Source organism: Heptranchias perlo, chromosome 34 (assembly GCF_035084215.1).
Source record: "Heptranchias perlo isolate sHepPer1 chromosome 34, sHepPer1.hap1, whole genome shotgun sequence".
Classification (NCBI taxonomy): domain Eukaryota; kingdom Metazoa; phylum Chordata; class Chondrichthyes; order Hexanchiformes; family Hexanchidae; genus Heptranchias; species Heptranchias perlo.
Genome location: NC_090358.1, coordinates 9,756,790 through 9,779,017, shown reverse-complemented (window position 1 = coordinate 9,779,017; position 22,228 = coordinate 9,756,790). Strand labels below are relative to the sequence as shown.

Sequence of the window (22,228 nt, the reverse complement as noted above, 5' to 3'; positions counted from 1 at the left end):
CAGCATTAATGCTTTTTCTTTTCAGTCAGCGGGCCAACCTGAACCTGCTGATTCCATGCCCCTGCTTTAAACAGTAATATAGTTAAGAGCTAGTCATTTCTTATTCCTGTTATCTCTTTGAAAGAGGACTGCTCCATCAGGGTAATCTGCATGGTCTGTGTTGTGAACTTTGTCAATGTTGCATTCACCTAGCAGCGTCGATGGATAGTTGTTACTGACTATATGTTTGACCCATTCCCATCCCTCCCTACTCTCGTTATATCTTTGAACAGGTTAAAGAGTTGCTCTTTCGTGATTTGTTTAATTGTTCCTCTCTTCTATTTTGGAGGGTCTATTTGATGTTCTACGTCGAAACTCACAGCTGGCAAATACCATCTTACAAACCCTGCTTTCACAGGTGAGTGCCTGGGTGTAGATAAACAGTGGCACTGGTTTGCCAAGATGAAAGCTTGGGCAAATTACCCAATTGAATTTTGTAGTATACATTCCTCCTAATTGGGCTCCCTTTGGTTATAATTTATTTTGCATTTCAGAGGAGGTGGCCAACCTACTTCCAGGGCACTACTGCTTTTGAACCAGCTGTGAGGCGCCATCTGAGAGTAACTTCATTGAATCATGTAGCGCAGAAGGAGGCCATTCGGCCCATTGTGCTTGTGTTGGCTCTTTGAAAGAACTACCCAATTAGCCCCATTGCCCTGCAAATTTTTCCTTTTCAAGTATATATCCAAATCCCTTGTGAAAGTTACTATTGAATCTGCTTCCACATCCCCCTCCTCCCCCCACCCACCCCCCCGCCTTTTTCAGGCATTGCATTCCAGATCATAACAGCTTGGTATGTTTAAAAAAAATCTCATTTCCCCTCTGGTTCTTTAGCCAATGATCTTAAGTCTGTGTCCTCTGGTTACCAACCATCCTGCCAGTGGAAACAGTTTCTCCTTATTTACTCTATCAAAACCACTCACAATTTTGAACACCTCTATTAAATCTCCTCTTAACCTTATCTGCTCTAAGGAGAATAATCCCAACTTCTCTAGTCTTTCCACAAAACTGAAGTTCCTCATCCCTGGTATCATGCTGGTAAATCTCCTCTGCATCCTTTCCAAGGCTTTGACACCCTTCCTGAAGTGTGGTGCCCAGAATTGGACACAATACTCCAGATGAGGCCTAACCAGTGATTTTTAACATTGTAGCATAACTTCCTTGCCTTTGTACTTTATGCCTCTATTTATAAAGCCAAGGATCCGGCATGCTTTTTTAACAGTTTTATCAACTTGTCCTGTTACTTTCAAAGATTTGTGTATGTGAACCCCCAGTTGTCTGTTCCTGCACCCCCTTTAAAGTTGCTTGTCAGTAATTACGTTAGCTTCCTCCTCCTACTCCTGAGCTCGCAGCATGAATTTGGTCAGTGCCTTCCTTGGACACCCAACTCAGATTGGGAATGTGTAAATAACAATTAACTCTCATGTTGGGACAAATCTGTGTTTATCACTGTCATGTGCTAATGCTTTGATATGTGTCAGAACCAAGCCACTTTTTTTTTAACCATTTTGTTTGAACCTTGTGGTCAAGGTGAGAGATATTAGTGCTGGGGACTGGAACACTTTCCAAATCTGGCACTCTGTCAGCGTCAAGTCAGGTACAGCATGGGCTATATGTAGAGTAAAGCTCCCTCTGCACTGTTCCATTAAGCACTCCCAGGTTAGGTATAGCATGCATTAGATGTAGACTAAAGCTACATACCGATCCAACCTCAGAAAAGCGCCTGCTACTGCACCAATGTTGTTGTTTTATCCCATTTCCCACACCAACCACGGGTGTCTCCAAGTGAGATTGCGAATTCGTGCCATTTTTGCTGTAGGCCATGCACAGCAGAAAATGCCCCATATTCATTCACACAGGACCTTGACAGATGAGATTTTCAACAGTTATCTTGATTACTGAATGATAGACACTGATTGACATCATATGTCCTATCTCTAAAAATAAATATGTACTGCTGTAACATTGCATTTCCAATCATGCCTCAGCTGAAGCGATATTATGAACTGGACGAGGACCTGCTGCCACCTCTCAAGCTGGAAGGTTGCATCACCACTCAGGGAGGCCAGATCTACCTACAAGAACCACTGGTAATCAAATGAAGTATTATTACTACATTTTAAAATTTATGCATCTGGATAGATCCAGGGAGAAATTACTGTTGGAATATGAAGCCTTTTATGACTTTGTACCCAAAGCCTATGTCAATTGCTATCTGCCTCACGTCGTAAGTTCACTTCTATGTGGGAGTGAGCCGTACATGCTTGGGAGGTCCCAGGTTCTGACCCTAGTCTATGGTCAGCTTGCTGATCTCAGTTGAGATTCTGGTAGGGATGCTACAATTGGCTTCAGTGTCCTTGAGGTTGGGAAAGGAAGAGTTGGGCAGGGCATTTGCTCCTGATCCAGTGACCCCCACCGGAAAATGGCCTGGGTTCAATAGTCTGCCATTAGCTGTCAAAGCTCACATGAAGTTTGGACACTCCGGTGAAGTACCAGATGGCAGTTAATGCCTCTGGAACTGTACCCCACCAAGAGCCTTCAGGAGAGGTAAGGAGAAAATTGGAGTGGAGAAAAAGGCAGCTATTTAAATATGTAAATAAAAGTTACTTATTGTACAGAAGGACAGTGACTTGTACAATGACCTTGATTTTTCACGTATGTATGGTCAGTTGGGCTCTGTTGGTAGCACTCTTAATTCAAAAGGTATGGGCTCAAGCCCTGCTCCTTGATTTGATTGTATAATTTAGACTTGATTCTTAAGTGCATTACTAAGGGTTGTTACATTGTCACTAATGCTGTCCTTCAGATAAGATGATAAATTGAAGCCCCATCTGCCTGTTCCAGTGGTTTAGGTAAATATTTAAGATCTCATGGCACTGTTTGAAGAAAAACCTGATGTCCTGGCTGTTTTCTTCCTCAACCAATATCACTTTAAAAAAAAAACAGATCAACTGATCACTCATCTGATTGCAGTTTCTGGCATCATACTGTATGCACAAGAGCTGCCATGTTTGTCTACATAACAGTCACTACTTTTCATAATTCATTTATGTTTTGTACATTTTATTTGGGATGTTTCTGAGAAATGTGACTCCATTAATTCTGCCAGTTCTTGTATTTTTCTTTTGGCATAGGCACATCTTCTATGTTGTATCCAGAACTGCTTGGCCTGGTATAAACAGTCCTTATTACATTGTCATCGTGGCGGTGGTGATGGTGATGATGATGATGATGATGATGAAGGTAGTTTTCAGCAAGATCTGGAGGAGCAGCTGGACTCAATCACTCGAAGAATGATTAAGAGTGAATTGGAAGACTTTGAATTGGTAACTATTATGGGTTTTGGTGCTTTGCAGCAACATTCCATTTAGCTCCTCTTCATTTATGCTATCTTGAACAATATTTCTGTCATGACTATTTGTCCTGGGTCATTTGTCGCTTCAAACATGCAATTGGATGATAAATATACCATTAACTTTCCACTACCCCCTGTGTTAGATCTGTTTCTATTGAATGTATTTATGGTTAGGTATTTTGTGACTTTTTTTCCATCCTGTGTGAACCTTGTTAAATGTTTTAAATTTCCTTAGGGCAACCTTGATTTAATGACCCCAACCTCTTTCCTCGAGAGCTTCAGAATTTTAGGCCATCAAATGATAACAAGTATGAGAGATCTCCTTTCTAATCTGGACCAACAAAATGCATTTGTTGGAAGTCTGGGCTGGTGGATATGCAGACATTATCAGACTGGAGGAAAAGATTAAAAGTTTAAGTTACTTATTCTGTACGGCTTAGTTACACATTGTTGTTACCCCTATCATAGTTTCTATAGAATCTATTACAAACACCTTTTTTTAAATAAAGCTTCCTTTTAAAAAATGTCAGTTTTCCTGAGCAAAGAAATTCTCCAACCCATTTACATTTATCGATATTGGTGAATACTCCCTGGTAATTTTCCAATTCGTGCTGTGACTTCTGGTGACCATTCTGCTACTGTTGTCCATACACAGGAACAGAAGTAGGCCATTCAGCTCATTAAGCCTGGCATCTCTGTCTTTTTAATCCCAATGATCTCCCTTTTCTTCATGTCCCTTATTTCCCAAGTATCTATTTCCCTTCTAAATGCTGAATTGACTTTTCATCCATAACCTTCTGGGGCACTGTGCTCCACAATTTGCTTTTAGCACTTGTTTCAATTTTTAAGATTATTCTGGATTTCCTTACTAGAGATGTCATCCTTATAAATCATCACTGGACTTTTTCCAAGGCCGGTATATCCTTCTGAAGGCAAGGTGCCAAAAATGGAGCATAGTACTTCAAATGAGGTCTGACCAGTGCTCGATATAATTGCAGTTGTAACTCCTTGTCTCCAAATTCTATACATTTTGTGATGTAGCTCATTATCCCATTTGCCTTTTTGATTGCTTTTTGCATCTACAAGCTAGCTTTTAATCAGTTATGTACCTGGCTGCCTCTATTCTTCATTCATCTGTTACTCCCAGTGCTTCCCATGTAGGTTTTACTCCTATTTGCCATTCTTGCAGCCAATGTGTACTACCTTGTGCTTTGACACATTGAACTGCATCTGCCATCATTTGTCCATTCATTTATTCACGTCCTTTTTCTCTTCCCCTTCTTCACAATTCACTATACATCCTAGCTTAGTATCATCTGCAAACTTGGATATATTCCCTCATGTTGCCAAATCCAGGTCATTTATATATGGAGTGAAAAGCTGGGGAACACCATTGTCACTGCACCCAATCCTGCAAATGTCCCTCTACCCCAATTCTCTGCCTCCTATTTCCCAACCAGTTTTTTAGCCATGCCACGAGATTGCTTCCAATTCTATGTGCTTCAATTTCATCTATAATCTCTTGTGCAAAATCTTATCAAATGCCTTCTGAAAATATCTTTTCTTTTTCGGTCTTTAGGACAAATCAGCAGATTTTTCATTAACGTCCAACGTTGGCATTAAAAATAACATCTATGTCGTCCTGGTAATGGGAGTCTATGATGTTCTGATGGAGTACAACTTCATAGCCAGTAACTACAGGTACTGCACTGAAGTGCCCCATTGCATCTCTCAAAAATATATCATGGTGCTCACATACAGTGAATTAGTTTAAAGTACAGCGACTGTTATGCAAGCAAACATGGCAGCCATTTTTCAAACTCTTAGGATCCTCCAGACAATAATAAGATGAATATCTAGTTAACGTGCTTTTGGTTGTATCGGTTGAGGGAGGAAAGACTGTCAAGACTGAGAGAACCCTCTGTTCTTCAAATAGTGGTATGTGATCTTTTAAGTCCACCTGAACCAGTAGAACAGACAAAGTGAGCTGTGGTTTAATATCTTGCCCAAATGATGGTACTCCCAAGAGTGCAGTTGTGCATTGGAGTGTTAGCCTAGGTTATATGATCAAATCCTGGAATGGGACTTATACTGGCACTGAGATTTGCTTCTGGAGAGAAGGGATTGAGCAGCATGGTGAGATATATGAAAAAGGGCTGTGATGTTGGACTAAATTACCTTTTCCTGTTCCTAAAAATGTTATTAATGAATTGCTCATGTTACAGCATGAGTTCAGTCATCTCTTTTTTCATGTTAAAATGTACAGTTTTTGATTTCTTAAAAACAAAATCGAATTGCTGTTTAAATTCATGGCTTCCAATGCCATTAGCAGATTGTTCCTTGATCCTACAAAGCACCATCATCTGGTCATTGCTGAGTTTTGTGTAGCTTTCTGTGATGTATTCTCGTAAATAATTTTTGTTTAATATATCTATTATAATAATAATAGCTCAGTGGATGAAGTGTGGTACTGTGTGATACACACTGTGAGATGTGATACTGAGCCATTCAGAACAGAAAGGTCCCAGATTTAGTTACTGGTCTGTGCTGAGTTAGCCTATCTCATCAGAGGTGATAGTGAGGCACTACACTTGACCTCCATATCTGCAGCCTAAGGATGGGAAAAAACTGGCTACAGTTTGCACTCTTGATAGTTATCTTATGACCCCATTGTGGGAGAGAGTAGAATCAGGCTTCCCTCTGATAGTCCCCAAGGCAGTATGGCCAGCTCACACTTTCCGTTCATGGTTCACATACACAGAACAACCACTTAGTACTCATGGAACTATACTACAGGATGAGTGCTGTTTTCAGGAGTAGAGGAATTGGAGAGACAATCAGCAGAAAAGTTAAAGGAAACACAAATCCTCCTTATTAATAGTTACTTCACGATTCTGCATGCATTGATTCTACTGTCTGATAATTGGTTGGTCCTTATATGTTTGTCTCAGCACAGTGACTTGGGCTGAGAGCAAACCTGCACCTGGAGCCTTTAGAAATTTGTTCATATTTATTTACACCAGCTAAAATATTTAGTAAAGTTAGGGAGAAGCAAAATTGCATCATGTGTAGTGTCACAGAATATTTCTTCATTGTATATTGTCTGAGTAAACTTTTAATATTTTATTTCTTCATTTACCTCATGGATAATCCTTTCTTGAGTATTTTAAGTTGTTTCACTGGTAAATTAAATTACAGTAAGAAATTATAAGATTATTTATATCATCTTCTTGTAGTATGAACCGGTTTGAAGATGTTATAAGCCTTTTCAACCGTTACCACAAGCTTTCGGAAATTTTGAAAGAGAAATCTGGGAAAGGCAAATCCCCCTCGTCCAGTAAAACGACCAGGAGTCTTCTAACCGTCAGTTTTGTCTCCTGCTTATTGACTGCTCTTTTCAGGTAACGCAGATCTGTTTGGCGGCTTGCAGGGTAGAGGTACAGTACTGTATATAGCGTCATTTTTATGCATGAATGAGATTTCCCCACGTTATAGAGAAATGCACTTTGTGCCATGTTATAATACTCACATTTACATTGAGCCTGATCGTAAAAACATTTCAAAATGCTTTGCACAATTAAATACTTTTGGAGTGAAGTGACTGTTGTGCAGTTTAACAGCCAAGAACACCAAAAAGAGATATGCTTCCTGCTTTCTTTTAAGTTACGAACACAAAAGGGAAGTTTTGTTGGCTGCTCCTGCCCCTCCCTCCCTCCCTCCCTCCCTAATGGCTATGGGACAGCCCCATCTCTGTTTAGTCAATTTTATATGACATTAGTGGAGTTAGCTGCTGATGTACCAAAATAAACTTGCTATTGACTTTGGTGAATCTAGCAACTTTACTTTGGAGCTGCTGCTGGCTGTGTGAAACCTGAACATCGGGAGCATCCAGGGATGGGCAATAAATGCTGGCCTTGCCAGCGACGCCCACATCCCATGAATGAATTTTAAAAAAAAGCCGATGGCAGTAGTGTAACGTAAAAGCCTCGAGAAAAGATCTCATCAATAATTTGATTATTTCCTTGAAAGACAAATTTTGACAATCAATATGCTGGTGTGTAAGCCAGGACTCTGAATAATAACTGAGAAATAAATGAATGAGGGAAATCTGAAATAACACTGAAAATGGCACAGCAGGTTAATCAACATCTGAAAGAAAAAAGTTTAACTGAAGGGTCCTACCCGAAACATTAATCTGTCTTTTCTCTTTCAGATGCAATCCAACCTGCTGTACATATCCATTTTTATTACTGCAAATCCTGTTTCCTGTTTCTCTTTTTATGACTTTCATTTTAATAAAAGCCCCACCAAACCATGACTTTCTCTCCTGTGTTTAGAAAACATGAAAACACCTCTGAATGCAGCTTGCTGTACTTGACGTGAAAGGGCTGTGATCACCAAATATCTCAGTGCTGTTCCAGCTCCCCAGCTCTTGTACTAAGCAGGACAATTTATTATGCTTTTTTCTTCACAGTTGAAATGTGTCAGTCTTTTCTTCAGTATAATAATTGGCAGAGCTTTGGATTCTCCCCAGCAGACTACTGAAAGCAAAGAAAAGGATAATCTGCTGTGTATGCACAGTGATTTCACTTTTTTTTCCAATTTCATTTTGTAAACTCGCAGAGCTATAAATATTACAGGTTTTTCTAATTATCTTCCCTTCCTCTCCTGAAGGCAGCAACTTTTGCTGGGATATAGCACCATAGGTGGGGTTGGCCCTCTGGAATTTTGCTCAAATGGCCATTTGCCCTTTGTGAGCCTAGATAGTGAGTGGCGGCAGGCTTCTCATCAGTGGAGGGCATCACATCCAGAACATGTGCTTGCCTGACATTAGCATGTCAGCTGTGGTTACTGGATAGTGACCAGGAACAGGAATCCTGGCTCACTTTTTTGGTATTTTTTTCTCCTCCACCGGCCCAGGGGTATTGAGGTCAATTGTAGCACCCCAACACCTGTCCAGTCTGAGAGCACCCAACTCCACACATACTGGGAAATTGAGCTTGGAACGTTCAGGTCTGCAAGGCTTACTGTTATACAAGGATAGTGCCTTTACCTGTTGGACCATCAGAGGTTAAACAGTCTTTGATCCCTTTCTTAAAAGCTACTGATCTTTGTCAGGAATCTGCAATATGGAACCAGAATGGGCTATTGAGCCTCTCGAGCACGTTCCACCAGTCAGTTAAATCATGGTTGATCTGTACATCAACTCCATTTACCTGCCGTTGTCACACATCCCTTGATACCCTTACCTATTAAAAATTTATGAATCTCCATCATAAAAATTTTAATTGACGATATGCACCAAAGATCAACTTTATAATTTCCCAAAATGAGATATGTTTTTTTTTTAGAGATAATGCACAGAACCATGAGAGCTTGTCTGTGCTGCGCTCCAGTAACGAGTTTATGCGTTATGCAGTGAGTGTGACACTGCAGAAAATCCAGCAGCTCGAGGAGACAGGACAGACAGATGGACCAGACGGGCAAAATGCTGAGAAAACATTCAAATATCTCTGTGATATCACTCGGTAAGACAGCATGTTCACGTATCTACAAGGTCAAGAGCGGTGTATTAGCTATTTCTAAACATTTCTATAAAATTATCTTGTCAGACATTTACACTTTTATCAGCAATAAAAAGAAAAGGAAAAGCAGTGAATGTTGGCAATCTAAAATAAAAATAGAGAATTGCTGGAAGTATACAGCAGGTCAGTCAGCATCTGAAAGGGAAAAGACGTTTTAGTGTTTCGGATTCCGTTGAAGAATTTCACCTGAAATGTAAACTGTTTCTTCTTCAAATGCCCTTTCTGATTTTATTGAGAATTACATATTTTTCATTATCCACATGGGAACAGCAGTAGGCCATTCAGCCCCTCGAGCCTGCACCGCCATTCAATGAGATCATGGCTGATCTGTATCCTAACTCCATCTACCCACCTTGGCTCTATAATCCCTTAATATCCTTGGCTAGAAAAATTCCATCAATCTCAGATTTAAAATTATTAATTGAGCTAGTATCCACTACTTTTTGTTGGAGAGAGTTGTGAAGACGTGTTTCCCAACTTCCCCTGAATGACCTGGCTCTGATTTTAAGGTTATCCCTCCTTGTCCTAGACTCCCCACCAGCAGAAAAAGTTTCTCTCTATCTACCCAATCAATTCCTTCAAAATCCTAAAAACCTTCTATATTCCAGGGAAAACAAGCCTAGTTTATGTAATCTCTACTCATAATTTAACCCTTGGAACTCTGCTAACATTCTGGTGAATCTGCGCTGCATTCTTTCCAAGGCCAATATATCATTTCTAAAGTATAGTGCCCAGAACTGTATAGAGTACTCCAGATATGTCTAAGCAGAGCTTTGTATAGCTGTAGCAAAACGTCCTCTCTATATTCTAGTCCTCTAATTATAAAGGCTAATATTCCTTTAGCCTTTTTGATTATTTTTTGTACCTGATTACTACATTTTAGTGATCTGTGTACATGGACCCCTAAATCTCTTTGGACCTCCACTGTTCCTAGATTTTCACCATTTAAAAAATATTCAGATCTATCCTTTTTTGGTCCAAAATGATTGACCTCACACTTAACGGCGCTGAAATCCATCTGCCACAGTTTTGCTCACTCACTTAATCTATCAATGTCTCTTTGTAATTTCATGCTTCTGTCTACACTACGTACTATGCCACCAATCTATGTGTCATCGGCAAACTTCGATATGTGGCTCTCTATTGTGTTATCCAAGTCATTAAGAAATATAGTGAATAGTTGAGACTCCAGCACAGACCCTTGTGGGCCACCACTAGTCACTTCCTTCCAATTTGAGTACATACCTATTATCCCTACTCTCTATCTTCTATTGCCTAACCAGGTCAATAATTTGCCTTCATTCCATGAGCTTTAATTTTAGCTAACAGTCTCTTATGTGTAACCTTATCGAATGCCTTCTGGAAGTCCATATAAACTATATGGATGTCTGATATTCAAACAGGAAAATAGCCACCATTCTATAAATTAATATCTGATGCCAGTCACTAATTTAATATTATGAATAGTGAAGTATAGGTTGATAAGTTAACAGATGAGAGGGATGGTGACAGTGAGGATAGACAGAGAGAATGCGTGTGAGTATGTATGTCCGTGTGCAAACTACAGATTCTGTTTGGTGAGAAATAAAGCGATTCTGTATAGTCACCAAATGTTATTTGTTGCTTGGCAGAGTTCTGCTGTGGAGATATACTTCGATCCCATCAGCAGTGGAAGAATCTGGGAAGAAAGAGAAAGGAAGGACTATTTCGTTACTCTGTTTGGAAGGGATACTGCGCATATTTAACACAGTGCTGCACAGATACCAGAACAAGATTCAGCAGTTCCTCGGTGCAATAGGTTTGTGGGCATGATTGTTATTGCTTGAGACATCCTTTTGAAGATGTAAGAAAAATATCATGGGTCCCCATGTTTTAAATAATGAGTAAGACTGATTGGATCACCCAAAGTTTTTCTAATGCTGAATCCCACTGGAATACGCATGATATTGTATTTATGAAATGACTCGTTAATGTTAAAATGTGTGATACATTGATATAAATGAAATAAAACTGAGTACCCAACAGTTTCCATTAGGCTCAGTTGAAAGCACTCTACCCTCTGTGTTAGAAAGTTGTGGGTTCAATCCCTACTTGAGCACATAATCTGGGCTGATACTTCAGTGCAGTACTGTGTTGTTTGAGGTGCCATCCTTTGGATAAGACGTTAAAACTGAAGCCCTGTCCACGTATGCAGGTGAATGCTAAAATCCTGTGGCAGTATTGGAAAGAAGAGCAGGGAGTTCTCCTATTGTCCCGGTCAGTATTTGTCCCTCAACCAACACCATCAAAAACAAAAAATCAACTGGTTATTCATATAATTGCTGTTTCTGGATCTTGCAGTATGCATAAAGGCTGTAGAGCCTGCCTGCGTAACAACAGTGACTGCATTACAAAGTCATTTGTTTAAGTTCTTTAGGGTGTTTCTGAGAGACATAAGATGCTACATAAATGCAAGTTTTTTCATTCTCTCTTGTTTTCCTTCCTTCCATTAATATAACGATACTGCAGTTATGCATGGCTGTTCTATTGGCATACTGTCAAATGTGTGTAGTTTCGCTTTTCCTAAGTTACTTGTATATTTCCACACGTTTTACTATATTCAGCTGGCTGTGTGTCCCATTGCTGTGTTTTTGTATTTATTTTTTCCTTTAAGTAAAAACTGATTACAGAAGAGTGGCAACATCAGTTTGAAGTCTGGTCAAAAGTGCTGTCGTACTATTCTAGACTCTAACCATTGTTGAGAATATGTGGCTTGCAGCCTAGAAACCTATGTATAAAAGTGACTGGTCTGCTAATCTGTAGTTGCAGTAACCTGTATATGAGATACTTTAAAACTGTGATCTGCATTGGCAAGTTTAATTATATCTGAAAGCATTTGTTTAGATTTTTGTATTCTTGCTGCTGATTGTTTGCTGCTGCCTTTGACATTCCGATATGAATTGTCCTTCATGAATATACAGTTTTATAGTTTTCTATAATGGAGTAGTTGTGATGGTTTTGATTTATTCCTTTGCTTCTCTTCCTCCTTCCTTGCCCCCCAGCCCCCGCCCCAATTCCTTGACTGGCCAATGATGTGAAAGGAAAACTTCTTTTGAGCTGGCATTTAGAATTTGTGGACAATGAAAATTTCTTAGATTTATTTTTTATTCGTTCATGGAATGTGGACGTCACTGACGAGGCCAGCATTTATTGCCCATCCCGAGTTGCCCTCGAGAAGGTGGTGGTGAGCTGCCTTCTTGAACCGCTGCAGTCCGTGTGGTGAAGGTTCTCCCACAGTGCTGTTAGGAAGGGAGTTCCAGGATTTTGACCCAGCGACGATGAAGGAGCGGCGATATATTTCCAAGTCGGGATGGTGTGTGACTTGGAGGGGAACATGCAGGTGGTGTTGTTCCCATGTGCCTGCTGCTCTTGTCCTTCTGGGTGGGAGAGGTCGCGGGTTTGGGAGGTGCTGTCGAAGAAGCCTTGGCGAGTTGCTGCAGTGCATCCTGTGGATGGTACACACGGCAGCCACAGTGCGCCGGTGGTGAGGGGAGTGAATGTTTAGAGTGGTGGATGGGTGCCAATCAAGCGGCTGCTTTGTCCTGGATGATGTTGAACTTCTTGAGTGTTGTTGGAGTTGCACTCATCCAGGCAAGTGGAGAGTATTCCATCACACTCCTGACTTGTGCTTGTAGATGGTGGAAAGGCTTTGGGGAGTCAGGATGTGAGTCACTCGCCGCAGAATACCCAGCCTCTGACCTGCTCTTGTAGCCACAGTATTTATATGGCTGGTCCAGTTAAGTTTCTGGTCAATGGTGACCCCCAGGATGTTGATGGTGGGGGATTAAGCGATGGTAATGCTGTTGAATGTCATGGGGAGGTGGTTAGACTCTCTCTTGTTGGAGATGGTCATTGCCTGGCACTTGTCTGGCGCGAATGTTACTTGCCACTTATCAGCCCAAGCCCGGATGTTGTCCAGGTCTTGCTGCATGCGGGCACGGACTGCTTCATTATCTGAGGGGTTGTGAATGGAACTGAACACTGTGCAATCATCAGCGAACATCCCCATTTCTGACCTTATGATGGAGGGAAGGTCATTGATGAAGCAGCTGAAGATGGTTGGGCCTAGGACACTGCCCTGAGGAACTCCTGCAGCAATATCCTGGGGCTGAGATGATTGGCCTCCAACAACCACTACCATCTTCCTTTGTGCTAGGTATGACTCCAGCCACTGGAGAGTTTTCCCCCTGATTCCCATTGACTTCAATTTTACTAGGGCTCCTTGGTGCCACACTCGGTCAAATGCTGCCTTGATATCAAGGGCAATCACTCTCACCTCACCTCTGGAAATCAGCTCTTTTGTCCATGTTTGGTCCAAGGCTGTAATGAGGGGCTCGATTTTAGGATCGTGTTTCCGGCGGGTTTCCAGTGGGGGGGGCCCCGAAAATCCCGATCTCCGGTCACGTGACCGGATCGCGACGAAATCCCGGCCACTTCCGGGTACCGCGCTGACGTGCGGGGCTGCGCGCGCAAGCCCCGCTGGTGGGAATCCCGCAGGCAATTAAAGCCAGCGGGGTTCCACTTGAGAGTACTTACCTTGCTCGTTGTGGTCAGTTAATGAGCTGAAGCAGCTGTCAAAAGAGGAAGTGTGGGATTTTCGGTTCAAGGCAGTGAGTTTCCCACACTGGGGGAAACAGTCTCCCTCCAACCAGGCGTGTTGCAGCCAGCAGCCTGTGGCAGGTGCCAAGGTGCGCTCCACGGGGGAGAGCCCTCACCCACGCAGGAGGCCACCGCGTCACATAGGGCAACCCCTGCCCTCCACCACCCCCCGCCAAGCCAGAGGACAGACCGACACGAAACTGCAGCCCCAGTCCGAGGAACCACACACCTACCCTGCACAACCCCTCAGACCAACACCTGCCAGTTGGGTGGTGTGTGGAGACCCTCGGAGGACGAAGAGCATGACCAGCACCAGCAGCCTCGCAGTCCACGCCGTCCGCCGCAGAGACGTGGATCCCCCCAACACGGTGTTGTTGCACACCCACCTGCACAGCAGGAGGGAGGGCTACCGCAGAGAGAGACGCGTCGCAGAGGGCACTACCCTCGCCACAGGGTCCACAGACCGAGGCGCAGCTCCCCGGACCTCTCCAAGCAGCAGTGCACAGGGAGGCGCAGATTCGCTCGACATGTAGTCGTGGAGATCTGCAGCCTCTTTCATGCCAAGCTGCTCCTGGCTGGCCCCAGCACCAACTGCTTCCCTGTCGCTGGCAAAGTCACCACTGCCCTCCACACCTTCTCCTCCGCATCCTTCCAGGGTGCAGCCAGCTACACCGCCGATGTCTCTCAGTCGTCTGCGCGGACGAGCCCTGCAAATACACCTGCACCTACTCTGCAGTAACACGATGGGTGGCATCAGTGGTGGGTCCTCATAGTGATACCCAGGAGCGGGCATTATTGGACACAACGGACAGGATTCGCGGAGACATGGCAGTGGTGGTGTCAATATAATGTGTGCTGTTTGTTGCTCTGAAATTCAATATGGGTAACACCCATGACAAACCCTCAGACACCCTTGTGCACCCCCTTCATGCTGACGAGACGTTTGCCTTACGCTGCCTACTGCACATATGTGATGCATGCCCTGTGGCTGCAGCACAGGTGGTGGCAGGTTGAGTGAGGCTGGCCGTGAGGGAGATGCACAAGAGGGTGAGTATGGGATGGAGCAATGAGATTGTATGAGGAGTGGGTTGCGTGTTAGTGGCAGGGTGAGTACTGGCGAGGTGAGTAGGTGGAGGTAAGATGAGGATGGGGTGTGAGTGGGTATGAAGGGTGATGTGACAGAATAGTGTTGGCGGTGCCGAAGGAGATGTGGGGTGGGGGCAGTGTTGTGGCAGACGGAGTGTAGGGGAAAGACTTTGTGTTCTCACTGCGGTCATTGCAGCGCCTCCTGCACTGTATGCAGGTGGGCGATATGTTGGTGGCGCAGGTGACCCCCTCTGCCACCTCGAGCCAGGCCTTCTTGGTGGCAGAGGCAGGCCGCTTCCTCCCGCCCGCCGGGGGGAAGATCTGTGTCCTCCCCCTCCTCCTCACCCCATCTGATGATACCTGGGGTGAGGCATCATTAAACTGGGAGCAGCCTTCCCCCTGGGCTGCTCCATGCTGCAATTTGTCCCATTGGTTGCAGCATCTGTCAGTGGAGGACTGCCCCTTTAACTAGAGAGCCTCCAGCTGACAGATCGTACTGCGCATGCGCAGCCCGACCGACGCGCAGGCCAGCGCCGTGGACCCCGGAGGAGCAGGTAATTGATTCCTATTAGTGGGTTGCCTGCTACGATCGCGTGGGCAACCCACTAATTTCGCCGAGCGTGTTGACCACGCTCCCGGAGGACCACCCGCTGGGAACCCGCAGGCCTGCTAAATTCGGGCCTGAGGTCTGGAGCCGAGTGGTTCTGGCAGAACCCAAACTGAGCATCGGTGAGCAGGTAATTGGTGAGTAAGTGCCGCTTGATAGCACTGTCGACGACACCTTCCATCACCTTGCTGATGATTGAGAGTAGACTGACGGGGCGGTAATTGGCCGGATTGGATTTGTCCTGCTTTTTGTGGACAGGACATACCTGAGCAATTTTCCACATTGTCTGGTAGATGTCAGTGTTGTTGCTGTACTGGAACAGCTTGGCTAGAGGTGCAGCTAGTTCTGGAGCATAAGTCATCAGCACTACAGCTGGGATGTTGTCGGGGTCCATAGGCTTTGCTGTATCCAGTGCACTCAGCCGTATCACGTGGAGTGAATCGAATTGGCTGAAGACTGGCTTCTGTGATGGTGGGGATATCGGGAGGAGGCCGAGATGGATCATCCACTCGGCACTTCTGGCTGAAGATGGTTGCAAACGCTTCAGCCTTGTCTTTTGCACTCACGTGCTGGACTCCGCCATCATTGAGGATGGGGATGTTTACAGAGCCTCCTCCTCCCGTTAGTTGTTTAATTGCCCACCACCATTTACGACTGGATGTGGCAGGACTGCAGAGCTTTAATCTGATCAGTTGGTTGTGAAATCGCCTAGCTCTGTCTATAGCATGTTGCTTCTGCTTTTTAGCATGCATGTAGTCCTGAGTTGTAGCTTCACCAGGTTGGCACCTCATTTTTAGGTGCTGCTCCTGGCAGGCTCTTTTATACTCCTCATTGAATCAGGGTTGATCCCCTGGCTTGTTGGTAATGGTAAAGTGAGGAATATGCAGGGCCATGAGGTTACAGATTGTGCTGGAATACAATTCTGCTGCTGCTGATGGCCCACAGCGCCTCATGAATGCCCTGTTTTGAGCTGCTGGATCTGTTCTGAATCTATCCCATTTAGCACAGTGATAGTGCCACACAACACGTTGGATGGAGTCCTCAGTGCGAAGACGGGACTTCGTCTCCACGAGGACTGTGCGGTGGTCACTCCAACCAATACTGTCATGGACGGATGCATTTGCGACAGGTAGATTGGCGAGGATGAGGTCAAGTAAGTTTTCCCTCGTGTTGGTTCGCTCACCACCTGCCGCAGGCCCAGTTTGGCAGCTATGTCCTTCAGGACTCGGCCAGCTCGGTCAGCAGTGGTGCTACCGAACCACTCTTGATGATGGACATTGAAGTCCCCCACCCAGAGTACATTCTGTGCCCTTGTTACCCTCAGTGCTTCCACCAAGTGGTGTTCAACATGGAGGAGGACTGATTCATCAGCTGAGGGAGGGCGGTAGGTGGTAATCAGCAGGAGGTTTCCTTGCCCATGTTTGACCTGATGCCATGAGATTTCATGGGGTCCAGTGTCAATGTTGAGGACTCCCAGGGCCATTCCCTCCTGACTGTATATCACTGTACCACCACCTCAGGTCGGTCTGTCCTGCCGGTGGGACTGGACATACCCAGGGATGGTGATGGAAGAGTCTGGGACATTGGCTGAAAGGTATGATTCTGTGAGTATGGATATGTCAGGCTGTTGCTTGACTCGTCTGTGGGACAGCTCTCCCAATTTTGGCACAAGTCCCAAGATGTTCGTGAGGAGGACTTTGCAGGGTCGACTGGGCTTGGTTTGCCTTTCTTGTGTCTGGTGCCTAGCAGTCCGATGCCGGGTGGTCTGTCCAGTTTTATTCTTATTATGACTTTTCGTAGAGAGATTGTACAACTGAGTGGCTTGCTCGGCCTTTGCAGAGGGCAGTTAAGAATCAACCACATTGCTGTGGGTCTGGAGTCACATTTAGGCCAGACAGGGTAAGGACGGCAGGTTTCCTTCCCTAAAGGACATTAGTGAACCAGACCCTGTCAGGGAAACCTTTTTGGAGTTAGGAGCTCATTGAGTGTAAATTTAGGGTCGGACCATGAGGAATAGTGTGTGATGTGGGCAGGAATCTCGCAAGGTGGAAGGAGAAAAGATGTCGCCTAGCTACCAACACCTTGTTCGTACTGCAACTTGATCTAAGATTTAATTGAGTTTCCTATTAAAGAAACAGTAAGCTAAAGCTATCCATAGAGGTTTTTATTAACTAAGGATGCTTTATTTTAACTGTGTTTCTCTCACATTACTGTACATTTATTTTTCTCAGGCTATCATCTTTTCCTTTAAACAAAAAAAAATTATCAAAAATGAAGTGACATGCTCTTCTGTGTTTGAGACTGAAACATGTTACTGGGACAATGTAGAGGGAGCTTTTCTCTGCATTCAAGCCATGCTTTATCTGACCTGGAACAACTAAATGGAACTGAGTAAAGATAGATTTACTCTCTATCCAACCTGTCCTGTACCTGACCTGGGAATGTTTGAAAGAGCATTGTAGAGGGAGTGTAACTCTGCATCTAACCAATGCTGTACCTGATCTGGGAGTACTTGATGCTCCCATCGGGCTCCTGATATGGGAACTGTAACATTTGGAGCACTGACTTCCCTCACCTTGAAGATTAATTAATCAGGAGAGGTGGGAGAAAATGGAGAAAAAATGTTGTTTTGCATTTTATTTTTAGATGTGGTGAGTGATGGGGAAGGAGTACAGGAGAACATCAATATTACAGAGAAAGCAGCTTTCCACATTCGACAGTTCCAGGTAAGTTTATTATGCTTGATGCTGCTTTTAAATCAGAACTGAGCATCTTTCTATAGCATTATTGTGTACCTGCAACAATCTATAATAAATATATCTTATTTATTTTTCTAATTATGAGTGTGTGATATCCCATCTATTTTCTATTCACTGTACACATATTAAAATATTTTGTTCTGATCCATTTGCTGTCAGAGATCCCTTGTGACACAACTGAATGGGGATGAAGAGGATTTTAACAGCAGGGAAGCACAGCTTTTAGTGAGCATACTGTCAACACTCTCTCGGTTATTGGAACCTGCGTCTGAACAAGTATGTAAACATTAACTCTGTGACAGCTCTTTCTAGTTTTTCACCAGTATAATGTAATGGGTTTGAGAGTCATACAAAAAGAACAATTTTTTTTCTCTTTTACTTTGTGATCATCAAAGTGGGGGATGTCACAGCTAGGGAATGGAACAGGTACTCATTGCAAGCATCCAGCGGCTGCATCAAGCACTCCTGTGTCAGTTACAGCACAGCTAGAGCAAGCTTTATTTTGTATCTACTCTGCCACCAACATTTTGCATCAGCCTCAACTTCAGTAGGGTGGTCACTTCTGCAATAGGGTAATGTTTTTTCTTCTTCCACAGCAGCCATCCTAATAGGCTCTCTGAGTAAGTTTGCCTGGTTTGGGGCAGTTTGTAATTAAGGACAGTTTGTGGTGTGGGCCCATGCCTACGAGTAGCTGTACTGATATTGTTGCAAGCATATTTCACTTAAGTCACTTAGCAGCCAGAGGAGTTTTTCATCCCGTCATTCTGGGTTGGATTTGAACCCTAGTGCCAGAGGTGAATGATCTCAGCATCGCCCAGTTAGAGTACATTTTATGCGTTTATTTCCAGAAGTTACAAACAATGTATGTTCTAGTTATAGAAGATAGAGTGTATATAAAGAGAATCAAAGAGTTTTTGTAATTGTATATGTATTACATGAGCGTGGGAGACTGCCAATCTCTTGAGTCATGTTGCCTCAAATAAGTTGTGTAGAGCTTTTGCTCCCTGTTAAGTAGTAACACATTATATAAAAGCTGTTGCTGATACTCTCTTCTATAAGAAACCTAATTAATATTGGTGGGCTTGAGACAAGCTTGGTAACTTACTAAAGTAATTGGGTGTAGCAGCATCCATATTAAATATTTGAATGTTTCCAATGCCTCTAGTTTCATAGGGCTTCCAATTGAGCTTCCCGATTCTCCCTGCAAAAAGAAGGCCCAGTGCTTTGTAAATGGCGGTGCATCAGCTAGGGCGGTAAGTTCAGCAGGTGTCTTCAGGTGCCCTGCATGACTACCAGTTGCCAGTAACATACCGTTGCCCCAGGGCCAGTGGGCTGGTGGTCACTATTGCAAAGTCTGCCATCTGTTAACCAGTGTTAGTGACTATAGGTTTGGTGAAACTTGTCCCCCAAACTGTCTTGCACTTTTGTGCGAAAAATTGCAGTGATGTTGCATGGATGTTTAAAGCAACAAAATAGCTATTCTGCTTCCTGCTTTTTTTATATCAGATAATATTCAGGGGAGAAAATAACTTACAAAAATAGACAGGTACTTAAGAAACATAGTCACCACAATGACACAGTGAACAATTTCACAGAAGTAGTCACGATAGAGGTATTCTTGGAATAGTAATGCTGATTATGACCCTTTTTGTACAATAAATCTGTTACTATGGCAATGCCAGTTTTCGTTGCCAGGCAGGTAGTTTTATTATATTGGAATTGAAAAGGGTAAATAGATCGTTTTTTAAAAAATAAAATGCATGCAAGTTTATTTGTTATCCAAAACATTTATTTCCTATCTTAATTTGTGAGGCGAACAAATTTGCGCTGATATTCAGCTGAATGTGCGTGATATGATCTACCATTAATTCATTGTGTTTTGTTGATAGTTTGCCCAAATGTTAACGTGGACCATTAAGATTTGCAAGGAAAATAACCTGGGTAAGAATACTTCAAGCACAGAGCTGAGATTCATAATATTTAGTGATAAAATGGAAAATGCTAGAAATGAACAGCAGGTCCATTGGCTTCTGAAAGAGTAAAGACTGGTTAATGTTTCAAGAGAAACATTACATCAAAGACACCTGAGCAGACTCGGAGAAAAAGGATTGAAAATTGCCCTTAGTATATTTTCTATTAAATATGGATCCTCAAAATTAGATTTATGAAGGCTTTTCTAAAGATAATAGTGAAGGGTAAATGTAATTTATTAAGTTCTGAATATTTCTAGTTCCTGACTTACTAGGAAAGCAGTAATTTCTGTGTTCTGTCAGGTGGCAGGTGAATGTTGGGCTTTTAGCACATTATCTGTTGTGGTGTCTGAAAGAAGTAATGGGGAATTTTAATCTTAAAATTAACCTCAAGTGAAACAAGATATTAGATCCATTGACATAACTTTCCGCTGCAGTGAGCTGGAATGGGTTTGCATACAAACTGCCTTCAGATGTTCTTCTGAAACGATTAGCACCTCTTTAAGTGGACATTGGTATAATACTGAATAAATTTGCTGTTGACTCCACAGAAGATGTGCAGTTCTGTAAAGGGTTGATGAGTATGATGTTCAGTCTGCATGTGCTGCGTAAGAGTCCAGTGAGCTTGCTACAAGAGCTGTCTCAAGATGTCCACAGTTGCCTGGGGGATATTGATCAGGTAAGAACCCTGTGCAAGGAAGTATGGAACATAACTAGACTATTTGGCCCAGTTAGGCTGTTTTTCATCCAGTGCAATAAACACATTCTGTACTGCCCTGGACTTGCTCTAACTTGATATACTGTGGGAGCTGACTGACCGCATACCACACACTGTGCTATCTCCATGGAACCTGTTATTCCGTGGACTTTACAATTAAGAACATTCAGCAGGAAACCAGAAAAAAAAGCTTTCACACTGTCATCACCAAAAATATTCTGCAATGCATGCAGTAATTTAGTTTACATTAAAAATTAATATTGATGTCTAATTGTTAGCAATTTTATCCCACAAATTTGCCAAATTATGTGATGATTCAGAAGATACAGATGCACTAGTGCAGACCATGATTCACATTCCATTTATCAGGTTAGCCACTTGGATATCAATCTTAGCCCAAGGTTCCAAATTATATACCCTCTATGCAACATTTCCAAGAAGAAAATTCCTCCTTGACCTTGAATGCAATCAAGCAAAAACAAACTCCAATATTAATTCAGGATAACCTGTGGGATTCTATACATGATACTGTGGCGTAAACAGGACTAGAGACCAACTACTTTATGGACTATTTAACCAGCTATGCGTATACTTATCCCAATAGCCTTTCACACTTTACATAACTAACATTTTTTTGACTTGAGTCTGTTTGACACTGAATATCAAAATTTGAGGAAGAAAAATTGAGGGATTCCATTTCCTCAGCTTGATGTCTTCAATACCAAATTTTTCTCTAGGGTCTCATGATGCAATCAATGATCTGAATCATTTAATTTTGGAGATTATTTTAATGTGTTTTTTTTTAAAAAGCATGTAGAGGGTTGTTTTTCAAACTGGAGGCCTGTGACCAGCGGTGTGCCTCAGGGATCGGTGCTGGGTCCGCTGTTATTTGTTATTTATATTAATGATTTGGATGAGAATTTAGGAGGCATGGTTAGTAAATTTGCAGATGACACCAAGATTGGTGGCATTGTGGACAGTGAAGAAGGTTATCTGGGATTGCAACGGGATCTTGATAAATTGGGCCAGTGGGCCGATGAATGGCAGATGGAGTTTAATTTAGATAAATGTGAGGTGATGCATTTTGGTAGATCGAATCGGGCCAGGACCTACTCCGTTAATGGTAGGGCGTTGGAGAGAGTTATAGAACAAAGAGATCTAGGAGTACAGGTTCATAGCTCCTTGAAAGTGGAGTCACAGGTGGATAGGGTGGTGAAGAAGGCATTCAGAATGCTTGGTTTCGTTGGTCAGAACATTGAATGCAGGAGTTGGGATGTCTTGTTGAAGTTGTACAAGACATTAGTAAGGCCACACTTGGAATACTGTGTACAGTTCTGGTCACCCTATTATAGAAAGGATATTATTAAACTAGAAAGAGTGCAGAAAAGATTTACTAGGATGCTACCGGGACTTGATGGTTTGACTTATAGGGAGAAGTTGGATAGACTGAGACTTTTTTCCCTGGAGAGTA

General features: G+C 43.0%; 1 protein-coding gene across 1 annotated transcript in view; it reads left to right on the top strand.

Moving 5' to 3' along the window:
- Nucleotides 1-22,228, top strand: part of fanci (FA complementation group I) — a 61,266-nt gene that overhangs the window by 23,159 nt on the left and 15,879 nt on the right. Inside the window, exons 19-29 of the mRNA XM_067971400.1 lie at nucleotides 329-397; nucleotides 2,028-2,129; nucleotides 3,174-3,365; nucleotides 4,974-5,095; nucleotides 6,631-6,795; nucleotides 8,746-8,922; nucleotides 10,611-10,777; nucleotides 17,957-18,036; nucleotides 18,229-18,345; nucleotides 19,959-20,010; nucleotides 20,591-20,718. Of these exons, the coding sequence (XP_067827501.1) occupies nucleotides 329-397; nucleotides 2,028-2,129; nucleotides 3,174-3,365; nucleotides 4,974-5,095; nucleotides 6,631-6,795; nucleotides 8,746-8,922; nucleotides 10,611-10,777; nucleotides 17,957-18,036; nucleotides 18,229-18,345; nucleotides 19,959-20,010; nucleotides 20,591-20,718 (1,371 nt within the window). The remainder of the gene's footprint in view (nucleotides 1-328; nucleotides 398-2,027; nucleotides 2,130-3,173; nucleotides 3,366-4,973; nucleotides 5,096-6,630; nucleotides 6,796-8,745; nucleotides 8,923-10,610; nucleotides 10,778-17,956; nucleotides 18,037-18,228; nucleotides 18,346-19,958; nucleotides 20,011-20,590; nucleotides 20,719-22,228) is intronic.